The sequence below is a fragment of the Dermochelys coriacea genome, chromosome 19, assembly GCF_009764565.3.
Source record: "Dermochelys coriacea isolate rDerCor1 chromosome 19, rDerCor1.pri.v4, whole genome shotgun sequence".
NCBI classification, from domain to species: Eukaryota; Metazoa; Chordata; order Testudines; family Dermochelyidae; genus Dermochelys; species Dermochelys coriacea.
The window spans coordinates 10719119-10733836 of record NC_050086.2 but is presented as its reverse complement, the minus strand read 5'-3'; the positions used below and the strand labels follow the sequence as shown (position 1 = coordinate 10733836).

General features: G+C 47.1%; 1 protein-coding gene across 5 annotated transcripts in view; it reads right to left on the bottom strand.

Moving 5' to 3' along the window:
• Positions 1-2851: 2851 nt before the first annotated feature.
• The window catches only part of WDTC1 (WD and tetratricopeptide repeats 1), a 44349-nt gene continuing 32482 nt past the window's right edge, over positions 2852-14718 (bottom strand). For all 5 annotated transcript variants that reach the window (XM_038377926.2, XM_043506103.1, XM_038377925.2 and 2 more), the window contains 4 exons: positions 9681-9916; positions 8665-8833; positions 7728-7920; positions 2852-6115 (listed from right to left, as the gene is read on the bottom strand). In XM_038377926.2, the coding sequence (XP_038233854.1) occupies positions 5918-6115; positions 7728-7920; positions 8665-8833; positions 9681-9916 (796 nt within the window). In that variant the 3' untranslated portion in view covers positions 2852-5917. The remainder of the gene's footprint in view (positions 6116-7727; positions 7921-8664; positions 8834-9680; positions 9917-14718) is intronic.

Sequence of the window (14718 nt, the reverse complement as noted above, 5' to 3'; positions counted from 1 at the left end):
GGCCTGTCTTACTCCTGAGGGGACTAGGGTAGGGGCGCTACTTTCAGAAGAGAGATTTCCCTCATCAGAAAGCAGCTTTCTTTGTAGTGTGCTTCCAATACTTCTTCCCACCTCCCGTTAGAGATGAGACACATCTTAGTCCAGCTGACCGGGTGTCACTTCAGGCTTGTTCCCTACAGTGCTAAGCCACGAGACTGTAATGTAAATCAAGCAATGAAGCACTACCATTTCACAGGTGGGGGGCAGGAGGGGGGGTGGTTTACCTACGTTCATGGCTGAATTCAGCCTAAGAGCTATTCATCACTATTCCCTTCCATGGGGCTGCAGGGGGCCTACATTTAGCATTTAGAGATACACAACCTAACCTTTCCCTGTTCTTAATTGCTTCCAACTAGCTCCTTCCATCTTTACCACCACCTCTCTGCCCACAAATTCAGTGCAAGAGCTGATGCAATTATTAAAACATACTAATAATGGCATAGTTGATAGAGTGCATTTGCTGGTGTGATCAAGTGCATGAACTGGAACAACTGCAGGCCAGAAACCTCCTGCCAGAGTTACTTTCACCTCTGAAGACACTCTGCCAGAGGAGGTTTAACAGCAGAGATGAAAGCAAAGCCTGCACCTTTGTGATGGATTCAGAAACACACAGGGCATTTCCTGTGCAGGTCAGTCAGTGAACACTTGGTTCCCTCTTTATTGCAAACTACCCTTTTATACAGCTGGGGAGAAAACAGCACCGAATGAGCAGTGCTAGGCTGAAGATAAATGGAACGGATTTGTCATCTAGTAGCAGGTTGCCAGAGCTCAAGATTCAAGTTATTTTAATAATCTCACATTGAGTAGAGACTGGTGGTTGACTAACAGCACGGTTCTCGTAGGTTCAACTCTCTGGTCAGCCAGCTGGGAAACCAGACCCTCCAAGAACTTTCTTATTAAGATTAGTATTAAAGAGCTGTATCTTTTAACAACAGGTAAAAGACATGAACAGAAAAAAATGAAAGTCAGGTTGTTGGACAGCTATTTCACAGCAGGACTGAGGTGCCTGAACACCGAATGCCGCGAAGAACTGAACACCCACAACTCTGGTAGAAAGTCATGGATACCACACCTCACTCAGGAACAGGCCCCAGAAAGCTGTAGATTTGCTCACAAAGTTTAACTTAAGCACTCAGATATTTTCCTGTAGGAGCACAGTAAGAAAAAGCCTTGTGACAGATTCTTCTTGTCCACAGTAACATCAAAATGGTTTGAATTATTAAACCATACAGGAACATTTATAGCCTGTAAACCAAGACGTACAGAGGAAGAAGCCCTCACATTAGATGGCGATTCAGAAGTCTGCTGGTGAAGGAAGGCACTCTCCAACTCTTGACACTATCTACATGCTGCATTCCTAGGAATTTCCCCCAGGAAAGTAAGCAGGACAGGATTGCTACCATAGTAGTAAGGAGGAGATGAAGCGGCTTTCCTGTATAATCCAGTTGCTGGGTAAGCAGTGGAAGGCAGCAGGGAAGTTTTCATCCATAACAAACAGGATTGCTGCTGCCACTTGGAATGCAACTGAGCTGTCACGGCTTTGTCAAAGCAGAGATGGATATTAAAAGGACTATGACATTTCAGATGGCTCACAACATAAGCATGGGGATTCAGCATGAAACTAGTGGGCCCTTAAGGTATCAAGAGATTGCTGGCAAGGTCTCTGTTTAGGGCAGTTGACAATGCTCAGCTGGTATTGTCATTCCCAGCCACACTGCACAGAGGGGGTGGCTGCAAAGCAGTGCTGAGAGCAGCAGGTTTAACTCGGTGAGCTCCCCTGAGAGAGTTTTAATGGACTCCACTGAGTCCGCTGGAACATGCTGTTTCTCCCTTTTGGTAATAGCCAACTCCATTATTTAGGGGCCGTGGTTCGACAGCACAGCTGAGGAGGTAGGAGAATAGCTTGCACACGGTCTGAGGGAAAAAACATTGCAATGTTCTCTGGAGAGGGCACAGCTCTGGCTCTGTACCCAGCATTAATGCACTAGGTACAAATATTTCTCAAGGTGGCCAATGTGCTTTTACAGGGTGTTTCCCTCGCCAGAAAGCAAAGCCAGCTCAGTTGCAGTAGAAGGAGTCAGGCAGGCAACCCGTAACACCTGGATCAGTTGTGCTGTGCAGTGCTTATTCCTTCAGACACAGGTGACAATTTAAGAAGAGTTCCATGCCTAAGAGGGGCTATTTTACCAATAGGAAGAGTTCCATTTCCTCCCCCAATCTTCTTTCCGTGGCTGCACAGGAGGGCCTTCCCCCACATCCTTGAATTAGGCACAAGCTCCAGTGGCCATGGAGCACGTGAGCTCTCCTTTCCCTAGAGATTCTCTTCTAAAGAGACATGTAAACTAAACTAATCCCACATCCTTACACAAGGCAATCACACCGGCGGGCTAGTTTGTCTCCTCCACTAAATGCCCTGGGCAGCCAATCTAGTCCAAACCCCAGCCAGGATATTTTTGACAGAACTTCTGGAGATAAGTGTAGGCAGGAGGCTTCTGTTCCCAAGGTCAGACGCATCCCCCACACTGCATGAGAGCAATAGCTCCTCCCCCCCCCCTGGGTCAGTCAAAGTCAGTACTCCATCCGTGGAGGACTACTGAAAATAGTCAGTACCAGCAGGTCATCCTATAAAAGCTTCTGTTATAGACACCCACTGCACTGACTTTGCAGAAGCCTGTGCACCCTAATAAGCATATTTAATAGTCATCCCTCCAGTCATTGATTCTTTCCCCCTCCCCGCCAAGCACGGTTAATGGCGGGGGGGGGGAGAAATAGGGGCAGCATAATCCCCTGAACAAATGACACCAAAGAGAACTAGAACAAAGAACTGTTTAATTGCTTGACCCTTTCTCTTCCAGGGACCAGAGAAACAATATTCTGCTCCTGTTAATGAGGACAGTAAGGCTTGTGTGTTATCTCTACAACTGCAGGGGCAGAGGCTGGGAGACTGTCCTCCAATATTTAAAAAGCTATGAGCAGTTGTCTTTGCAACATCCAAAGGAATCTTAGAGGCTCTAAGGAGATTCCCACTGCTAAAATACAAAAATAAAGGAGTAATCTCAGTCTATCCTCAGTTAGAAAGAGTTAACCAAAAACGGGAGGGGCTTCTTTTCAAGGAGAAGGGTAGAAGAAAACAGCAGAGGTAAATAAAGCAACATCTCTTCCCCAGTACATTTTTCCTTCACCAATAAATAGGGAATTTCTCATTAACAAGCGGTAAAGCAGACAGAATCTGTCCAAAATGAGGGGCTGGGGCCAGAGGGACTCTTCCCTCCAACCCCACTATTATTATTTCCTTTTTAATAAAAAAAGCAGCCCTAAAAAAAAAAAGCAGCTATCCACTGCAGAGACAAGAAGTCTTGTAACTTTCACGCTGCAGCTGGCAGGTAGGAGAGCTACACTGGCACTCAGAAAAACAGCTGCCATGGCATAAGCTCAATGGAAAGAGAAACCCCAGGAGAGCTTGTGGTTCTGTTCTTTTCAGAGTCTCTAGTCTCAGTAGATTTGAGAGTTAAAAAGGTATTCCAGCAAAAGCTTGCAAAGGAGAGGGAGGAGAAAGAAAGATGTGTCTATTGGAAAAATCTTAGGCAAAAAACCCAAGCCACTTTAAAAAACAAACAAACAAACAAACAAAACAAAAAAAAAACCACCCACAACCCCAAACAAGTGAGTCATTTTCTGCTGCCACTAGATTTTAAACACTGAGCACCTGGGAATTTTGGCACACTGGTGCAGGGAGTAGCTTGTACACAACTAAATGGGCACAACTGTGTGAAGAGTCACATGTACCATATTGGTGGTATGTTAAAAGGTTAACCAGGCAAGAATGGGAAAGGCATAAGCACCCTCCCCCACCAAGAGATGGCCTGTCCTAGGAAAGTCTTGTCTGGATGGAAGAAGATCTAAGGTTACGTTTGCTTGGACTATGAAGACCATCTGTCCTAGTCTCTTGAGGCTCTGAAGAGCACAGGAGCACTCAGTCTTCCAAGGGTGCATCTCTAAGTGACCCAGAGCACATCAGGGCTGAGCCTCACCTGTGTAAGCTGAAGCAGACATTAGCTGCTTTTGTGTCTTAAAGGCAGAGGTGCAGCAGGCAGAGACCATACGGTCCCAGCTAGCTTCAACTGGACTGCAGCAGGTGGAGGTTGAGCATTGATTTCAGGGGTCTGCCGAATACTGCAGTGTAGATACTGTACTACAAAGGGAGTAGGCCCTGGGACACACCACAGACCTCTTTAGATCATACTTGGCTCATCCTTGCTGTACAGAATAGCAGGTCGAGTGTGCTGCGGTGGTGGGAGGGAAGACAGTCACATTGATCAGCCAACACCCTGCCAATCCTCCCTTCAATGCGTGGCAGCACACAGCTGCTAGAGAAGGAAGGATGGGCCACTCACCCTTCCACAACAGGTACAGGAAGACCAGAGACTCTGCCATGTGGGGAAACAGCCCTAAGGCAGCATGCCCAGACACACGACCCCCACACTCCTGGGACCAATGTTAGCATATTTAGATCCTCAGCAGCAAAAGATAAAGAGTGCAAGAAAGCAGTAAGATCTCCAGGGGCTCTTTGGTTTTAGTTGATAGTCATAGAAAACACAGTTCTGCTTAGGCTGTAGCACAGTTGTGCAAGATCAATTGTACATTTACTGTTTGGCAAGTGCAAGAGGGGACACAGGGCTGCAAATTACCTGGGGAAAAAAGAGTGGAAATACAGTGCTATGTTCTAAAGATATGAAGCACCAGTCCTGGCTTTGTGGACAGTTAGCAAGGGAAAAGTGGGGAAAGCAACACCTGCTCCTGAGAGTATCACTAACCCGCAGTACCTCCTCTACTTGTTGCACAGGAAGGAGGTCACAATGGTGAGGAGGCAGGGAGACATCACCTCAGCTGAGGCCAGGAGTGGAGATTCTTAGTAGATGACTGCACTAAAAGCTCAAACTCCAGATGCAATAGTACATGGCAGTAGTATTCCCAAGACCAGGGCACGAGTGCTAGGAAAGGAGAAGGTAAATGGATCTAAAGTATTTTGGTTGAAGGAGATGGAAGCTTTGGAAGAGTGCTATTAGCAGCCACTTTCCTTGGTAGCTCTATCCACATTAGTCATCCAAGCCTCATACCCCAGGCCAAGGATCCTCCCATTACTGCATCTTTACTCTACAGGTTCACAAGCCACACAGAGGAAAATAATGGATATTAAAGCTGGGAAGGCAGTTCCCCCCCTCCAATTGTATGTACTCAATGTCTCCATTTACTCATCAACTAAGGTAGATGCCCAGAGACAAGGATTGGCCATCACCCATTTTTAAAACACAAACACTGGCCCCTTCAAGGGCCATACGGTAAGAGATGGAGACCTGATGAACGCTAGCGAGATGTTCAGTGGGCCAAAGAGATTCTCCATTTATGACCAACAGCCCCAGACCAGGGACCCAGGGCCGGCAGCAGAGCAGCTAAGTCAAGCTTCAGAGACCAAGATCACTGCAGTAAAGTCATTCCATAATCCCTGCCCTAGATTTACATTTTATTTGGGACGTTAAGAATCCTCTGCAAACGCATGAATGTAGCCAATGCCCCTTCTTCCAGCTCACGCTGGAGAAGGTCACCAATTTATACTGCTCACAGACAACTCAAAATCCCTGCAGGGACTAAATTCCACTAAAGGCAAAACCCAGACTGCATTGCCATGCTGCTCAGTAGTGTGACGAGGAGGAAGGGGGAGAGATGGTGGCGGTGGTCTAATGAGAAGGCCGCTCCTGCCCCTGCCAGCTTGTCCTACTCTGTGCATAGTGTGAAACAGTGCAGTCGGAGGAAGTTTGGAACCAAGGAAACCAGATTCCCCTTCAACAAAACAATTACAGGAAGGACAAGCAGTTCTGCTTTAGCTGGGCCGGCACTGGACTTGCCCCTCTGAGCTGTCTTCATCATCCGAGCCTCCAGCCCCCCCACTGGTCAGTCCTGTGATACGGTAGCCCATGTTCAGCAACATCACCTCCAGGGGGTCTGCGTTCATTCGTCTCTGGTTAGCTTGGGAAGCACCTTCCATGTCTTCCACCACACGTCCATTGAGAGTTTCACTCTGCAAACAAGAAAAGAGACCGCTTTGGGAGGGCAGTCGCAAGAGGGGACGCTAGAACTGTAATTGTTTTGCTCGCCGGAGAGGGATGCATCATCTCTACCGCTCCCTTCTGGAGCCTTAAGCTCAGGTCTTCTGGACTGAAAATTGGGTGAAAGTCATGTCATAGGACACCAGACGAGCGGGCTGGTCCACTCCCTAATGGGTGTATGTTCATGTCATCCTTAAAAGAACTCTTTGCCCAGCTGCCTGCACTTAGTCCTGCTGCACTGCCTGCTGGCCCTCCAACTAGGCTGTGCAAGCTGGGGCATCTGAGACCGGGGGAGGGATAGCTCAGTGGTTTGAGCTAAACCCAGGGTTGTGAGTTCAATCCTTGAGGGGGCCATTTAGGTATCTGGGGCAAAAACTGGGGATCGGTCCTACTGTGAGCAGGCAGCTGGACTAGATGACCTCCTGAGGTCCCTTCCAACCCTGAGGTTCCATGACTCTCTGTTCAGGCAAGATGCACTGTGTGGCACACAGAGTCGCAGCAGGTTTATTATTTGGGAAGGGGCGGGAAAGAGGAGAAAAGCAAAGGCTGAGGTGCCCATTGTGGCAAGTTCCTTAAGTTCCCTCTAAGCTGCGCGGCCACGCAGCCGCCTATTAAGCGCTGTGCAGGCACTAAGGCTGTGGCCAGGGGCAAGGTGCCCCTCCCCCAGCCCCAACCCAGTTGGGCCCTACTGCAGCCAGGGGAGTGGCGCCCCTTCCCCAATCTCAACCCAGCTCCAGCCCTGCTGCAGCCAGGGGAGAGATTCTCCTCCCACATGCCAAACCCCTTGACTCCACCCCGCCACATGAATTTTAAATGCATCAATATTCAATACTCCATATTGGTGCACATAAACATTCATTCTGCACATAGGTGGGAAAAAGTAGAGGGAACACTGCAAGTGCCCCCTCCTCTCCTGGGCAATCCCCTGACATCATCCTTCCTTTGGAAGCATTAAGAAAGGAGGCTTGGTTTTTTAAAAAAAGTCATCTCACGAGTGCTGAAAAAGCAAGGCTTATTCCAGGTCAGGAGAGGTGCACTGGCGAAAAGGAGACAGGAAATGTTGGTGAGCAGAGCCTGTATTATGCTATGTCTGGTTCTAGTTAGACCTCAGCTCCACTTACGAGCAAAGGCATCTTCCCTGTTCCAAGCCTCCCTCCAATACCAGGCCTTCCCCAGCCTCTTGCATGATCAGTCATCCCTGGCCTGGCTCAGAAGAGGTCATCCACAGCCTAACCTGGAGCTCACAGGATGACATTTGAAAACAAGTGCTTTGGCAAGAAGTTGAAAGTTTGTTCTACCTGGGCATCTTTTTACTACTCTGCTACACACAGATTTACTCTCAGAGTAATACTGACAGCTGTCAGGGTCATCTATCCTTCTGCAAATTGCAACAGTGAGGCAAACACAGAGTGAGCCAATGGCAAAGCCAGGAACAAAACCCAGAAGTCTCACTCTGAATCCATCCAACTATCCCAGCGCCCCGTAATCAGTCTTCATCTTCTGCTTGCATCAGGACATGGCTTCTGGCCTGAAGTCCATCATCCAGGACCCACCTCTTTATAGATGCTCTGCTACTTCTCTTACCTCTGGCCTGGGATTCCAGAGCCGTACAACTGGGTCAATGCCGCTGGTGGCCAGAAAGCAGTAACTTGGGTGGGGCTGGAGACAGTTCACAATAGACTCATCCCCTTGCAGCACCCGCACCAGGTTGGTAGTTTCTTTCTCCCAGATGAAGAAAGACCCGTCGTCTGAGCCGCTGACTATGTACTGTGCATTGCTAGGAAGGGAAGAACAAAGGGCTCTGCTGAGATCACAGGGTTGTTAGAGAAGCCAGCAGTCATGCCTTGAAGGAGAGAGTGGAGGAGGGCTCTGTTCTCTATTACACTGCACACTCAGAGGAGGTGGCTATTCTCATGGGTTTGAAGGATGAAGGCAGAAGCAGGTAAGTCCATTAGGCTGAGAGGTAGGGAAGCCACTGCCTGGTTAGCCTTATTCTCACCAACACACAAAACAAGCTCAGAGAATCAGCTAGTGACAAAACTCTGAGATCCAGCACTTAGGTTTCACCACGCACTTAAAGGCTCATCAGCATCTTTCCCAGCACTGTACCGAGCAGGGAAATCTCACAAAACCAGATGGACCTCCAGCACCTCCAGATTCAGACAGCACTGTCCCAGTGCCCCAAGGAAAGGGATATTTCTAGATAGTGACAAAGATAGTCTTGCGTGTCATTTCCCTCCATCCTCAGAGCCCACATGGTTAGGCACTAAGTGCTGGAGTACTGAAAGTTGTGATGAACAGTCATCTCTATGCTGACCTACCATTTAACCAGTGATCCACGGAGGAGCGCCACTTCTGCTGTTCCTGCAGTGGTCAAAAAACCCCGCAGACTAGAAGCAACAATATCTTCTCATTGCCACCCATGCTAGGGCTGCACATCATGACATATCCACTGGACAGCAGCACTCTGCTGTTCCGTGCAACTGAAATGCTGCACCTTTACCATGCAAGGTCAATGTACCTGCCAAAGAAGTTGGCCTCCTTGATGTCTGTGGTGGTGTTACAGTGGCCACAGTACCGGAATTTGTAGTCATAGCTGCGTTCTCTCAGCACCATCTCATCATCCGAGATGGAGTCTTTGCGCCCAGTTGCTCGCAGCCGAATTGGCCCGCCCCCTTTCTTGTCTTCAGCTGGAAGGATAAAGAGTACAGAGATATTTTCCTCCTCACACATCACATGCTGGAGCAGAGAATTCTCCAGCAAGTTTAGTTGCGAGAGGTACTCAGCTGCCAGGTCTAGTTGAGAGTGAAGGCCAGTTTATCCAGAGGACAGGTACTTAGAGTACACACTTCCTTCTCACTGTCCCACCTCTGTACCTCAACCCTCTTCTTGCAATACCAATCCTAGAGCCCATGTGCAGCTTAAAACCAAAAGTGATTATGACTCTTCAGTGCAAGTTCAGTCCAATTTCTGAGGGCAGATGTCCATCTCATAACTGCCCCCCTTGGTAGTGGTAGCCTCCAAAAACCAAGAATCAAATAAGCCATTGGGGGAGGTTTCCCCTTGAGGTGCCTTCTGGCCAAGAGATGAAGGATACTGGCAGGAAGCTTGCACTTAAACTGCCCATACTGTACCTGTTCTGTGGCACAAGGACCTTCCTCCAGAGCTGTGAATCCAAACACTTTATATAAAGCATCAATTCATTGTTTGGGACCCTCCCCCTGCAACCTGTAGTCTCAGGAGCACAAGCTTCAGGAACCTCACTTTTAAAAGTGAAGGGATAATTTTCAGCAAGAAGGGACAGACCATAAAATACTACAAAACTTAGAACTCTCCGTAAATAACCAAGTAACAGCTGCAAGTCACAAGATAGCTGGTGCAGCTATGGAGACAGCTTTCAGCCAGGAGATCAAATAAATCTATGGACAAACTGCATCTCAATGAGCCTCACTTTATAGAAGGGTTGTAATTTATGGAAAGACTTCCATCCTGGGTTATACTGGAATCCAACCCAAAGGGCTGAGTGTTGGCACCCACCGTTATCACTTTTAGAGAAGAGGGCTGCATTGATGTCTCGGTCCAGTGCATCACAAGCGCTGCTATGCGCCTGTTCTGGGAACTTCCCTTTGAAATCATCCAGACACTCCAGTGCTTCTGCCACATACTTCAGTTCAAAGAGACAGCGGGCCAGGCGGAAGTGGGCTTTCAGGTGGCCTGGGTTCAGGGAGATGGCCTTCAAGCAGTCTCTTAAAGCATCATAGTGATCCCCATCCCTGCAGAGAGAAGAACAGACCCTGAAGGGACCTAAATATCCACTACCCTCTTCCAGGGTTTGTGCAACACGAGAGCTTGTCATCTACTTCTCAGCTCTCCCTGTACCTATGGGCTTCCCATTTGCTCAAGTATCTCCAATAGTACTTCCTTTCTCACAAGAGCTCTCATTTCATCTCCCTGCTACTCCTTGTGAGCTCAGCTGACAAATGTATCTCCACACAGGCGAGAGACCACCTCCTGTTTCAGGACCAGGTCTCTGCCTCCCACCCTAATGTGGCAGCACAACAGTTTTCTGTGCTACTATTTTAAGTCCTACAGATCAAGCCTCACTGCTGAAAGCTAGTCAGTGGTGGGGATTCCCCATCCCCAGAGGAGCAAGTCCCCAGGCCAAGCCTGCAGAAGAGAGTCCTAGGGCACAGATACCTTTCCACGAGCAGAGTAGCTCAAGCGTTCCCTCTTGTGGGGAAACAGTGTAGCAGCACATTTCCCTTTCCAATAGCCAAGTTAGGTGCCCAGCAGGGGGATATAAAACCATCAGGATTTTAAATGCCCATCAGGAATATATCTCCAAAGTGGCATTCTCCTCCTGCAATGCATGTTCATCCTGAGGTGTTTTGTTCTGTTTTTTTAAAAAAGGTCTTCTGTAACCCTGATTGGTACCTATTGATCCAAATCATAACATCCAACTGATTACGTTTAAAAATATTTAGGCTAAAGCATGCTGAATTGCCCTGTACTCCAAGGTTATAGGAGGAAGTGGAGGACAATGCCAACTTGTCTCAGCATGCATCCCAGAAGCAGATGCATGACAAACCTTTCACTCTGGTATTTAGTTATATTAGATGTGGGCTGAAGGAGGGGATGGAAGCCAGGGTTTTGATTGGGTTGGCAGGCAACAGTATTAGCTACACTCCCAAGCTGCCCTCCTGTGCCAGTCTCAGAATTTTTAAAAGTGAAGGCCAAGGGCTTTTCTTCATGTACGACACCTCAGCAGCACAGCTGCAGCACTTCAGTGGAGATGCTCTTAAGCCAATGGGAGAGCTTCTCCTGTTGGCCGTTAATCCACCTCCCCGAGAGGCCATAGACATGCCAGTGGGAGAAGCTCTCCTGTGGACAGACAGACAGATAGTTTATCTAAGCAGCGGTCGACATAACTATGTAGCTCAGGGATATGGATTTTTCACACCCGAGGAATATAGTTACACACATGTAGGTCTGTATTGTAGACCTGGCCTAAGGCTTTGTCTACACTGGCACTTACGTCACTCAGGGGTATAAACTCCCCCCCCCCCCCCAAACAGAGTTTGGGTTGCAACAGATAATCTCAAAACTGAACAGAGCAAACTGATCTGCCAGAGCCTGGAATAATCTCTCAGAGAAGCGTGAACTGCCCCATATCTCAGTGATGTGGTAACTCAGGTGCCCCATTTGATATTTGGGAACATTAACATTGTTAGCTCTTTCACTGCTCATGAAAGTACATAAGAAAAGAGGGGGAACTCTGAGGCCAGCTCTACACAACAGACCTATAATTGGTATAATTGCATCACTCAGGGCTGTGAAAAATCCAACCTAACCCTCCATGTAGGCAGCGCTATGATATGGCTACCACCTCTCTAGGAGGCGGATAAACTATGCCGAAGGGAGCAGCTACACTTAAGGGCTACAGCAGCAGATGCACCAATGCGGTGTTTTAAGTACAGAACTGCTTTGAGCAATTCCTCATTTTGGAGCCATGGGGGAGATCACCATTTGTTTTTCCCTCCACTATCAGCAAGTCAAGCAGGCGATCTGGGCCCCAATGAATGGAGCCACACCCAATGAGCCCAGCGAACACATGCAGGTTTTTGAACATCTGCATAGTCTACAAGCAATGCCTTGTTTTCAAGGACTCATGTGGGTGGAACTTGGAAGAGCATGGTTATCTCCCCCTCCCACATCAACTTGACCCCAGAAGGAAGATACGTGTGTGATGAGGCCACCAGGCTTTAAGAGACTATCCCAACGCTAGAAATGTCTTTTGCCATCCCTGCTATAACAGCATAGCACTGCCCACAAGAGTCCTATTCAGCCCGGAAGTCCAAATCTAGTGAATCACAAGAAGATTGTATGAGTTAAAGCAGATTTATCTCTACAGAATGGAATTTCAAAGCAGGTCATCAGCCCAGAGGCTTTTTATTTATGGAAATATATTTGCAGACCAACAGTTCAGCCAGCTGTATCATCACCTGCACCTTCTACTGCAAAGAAAAAATCAAAGCACTTTGCAAACATTACATTAAGTCTGAAATGAATTCAAACAATGAAGTTGCACCTGCCTAAATTTAGCCCAGTAAGTGTCAACTCGTGAGGTAGGTGAATACTGGCCCTACATTACAGCTGGAAGAGTGTGGTAGTGAGAGGTTAAGTGGTTTGTCTGTGAAATTAGTGGCAGAACCAGCATATAAACACACACCCACACACACAGTACTTAACACATTTATACACCTTCAAAAGCACCATACCATCAATGCAGCAGTGTGGATGCAGGCTCCCCTGCTCAAATCATGGCTTTAAAAAACAAATTTTCTATTATGCAGCTGATATCCAAGAAGAGACTTGACCACAAGCAAAGCTTTAAGTGAAATGGAGACAGAATGTGGCTTTCTTGGTATTTCAAAGAGTTAGTTTGGCTGTTTACTACTTTGACACACCCAAAAAGACTTCAGTCTCCACTGTCAAACTGGAAACAGCCAGACAGATTGGACATCAAGAATTTGCTATTCTAAAGCAGCAGCTTCCTTCTCCCAGAGTTACAAGATTTGACATCATGTGAGCTCAAAAGCTTTAGATATAAAGTGGTTTAATTACAGCCAGTGAAGATTGTTTAGGAAACCTTGCCTGCAAGTGCAAACTGGGGCATTTTCAGATTTTAAGTGACAGAACATTTATGTTTGAAAACCAGCTACAGATCACGCGCAGTTTGGCCTGCAGCTGTCCCCATCTTGAGTATAGAGGACATAGCCCAGGGAGATAACATGTCCCAACATGGGCTGAGGAGCCAGGATACAATGCATTGTCTCATGTGAGACCCCAGCCTCTATTTGTGGGATGGTAGTAGCTGCCCTTGGCAGGAGAAAAAGGAGCCAACCACATCCTTTGTACTCCTGGCAAGTTACTAATATATCCCTCAGTTAAACCCCAAAGATTACTGTGACACTCTGTATCTCAAAGTAGCACCTGGGAGCCCCCATATTCACAGTCATATGATTAGGATAGGTTTTGTACAATGCATGCCTTATGAGGTATCATTTTAAAAAAAAAAAAAAAAAGTCTTAATCTGCTGAACCTTAATATCCTGTTGGACTGCATGTACTATCATTGTACGTGAAGTTATCAAGTATTGCTGTACGTGCTACTGAAATGTGTGAGATACAGAGATGCCCACAGCCAGCCTTTCTGTTGCAAGAAACGAGGGCCAGACAGGCATTGACGGCCCATCAAAGAGAATCCACTCTCCCAGAAGCTTCTCAGAAAGTTCATGTAGGCAATGGAGACTGTCTGGCTCCTACATCACAGCAAGGATCTTTCTAGCAGCTAGAAGAATGTATAAAAAGAGGCAGAGACATCATCACTTGACTTCTCACCCCACCCCCAATCTGAACACCTAGGAAATCATCTGGAAGATAAAGACTTTGAATTAGGGAGATTGGACCCCCTTCCAGCCTAGGACCAATCTGCGTATTGAGGAATTATAAGCGGTCTGTACCATCTGTTAGGGTAAAAGACAGTTTGATTAAAATCTTGCTTCGTCTGTTCCAGTTAAAAATAAATTTGCAGTCTAAAATTCTATTTCTTAAGTAACCAAATTTGATCTCCAGGACTGTTCCTTATAATCACTTAAAATCTATCTTTCTGGAGTTAATAAATCAGTTTTACATTTTATCTAAAACAGTGTTTTTAGCTGAAGTTCTTGGGGAATCTCAACTCAGATTACAAAGGCTGGTGCATGTCCACTTTCCTATGAAGAAATGGCAAACTTATTGAGTTTGCACGGTCAAAGGGAACCTTGAACAGTGCAAGACAGTATATTTCTGGGGTGCAAGGCTAGGGAATGGGGGGAATTGACTGAGGCCCCTCTATTGATGGGTCATGAGTGGCTGCGTGATCATTCATGTAACTTAGCTGGGTGTGTCCCTGCCTGTAGATAGCTGTACAATTGCAGTACCTATCAGCGGCTTGTAACTTGACATTAGCACCACAGTGCGCAAGACAGTCCAGGCTAGTGGGTTTGGTGGGTTCAGTCGTCCCACAGTCCAGATTGGGGACCTCGTCACAATTACATATGAAAGAAACCTGCTGGAGCTTTAACTGTTCATCTTCTCATCAGAAGAAATATCCCGCTGTTCACCTTCTAGTGCTTAGCACAGTATAGTTTCAGATGTACCAGCCAAGACCACTTCTTTAGTAAAGGGAATCATTTTTCCTCACATCTCATGAATGAAGTTTGCCCCGACACTCAACCTATGTTTTCCCTTTCACAATTCCATCCTATTGCCTCACCCTAGAGTCTTCTCCCTTCTTGACTGTTGCATCCTTCTGAGGCTGCTCCCAAGCCTTCGTCCTGGCTTTGCAATACCAGCCACTGGCCGGCTACCAATATTCAGATCAAATTTCTGGTAGTTCTGCATCTCGGCAAGAGGGTAGGAGAACTCCTACCAGGAGGGAGTTTCTCTCAAACAGCAGTACATGCAAGAGATCACAGCTATTTTACATATGCTGATAGCAAGTCATTATCCAAGGGTCCTACTCTACTCAAGGA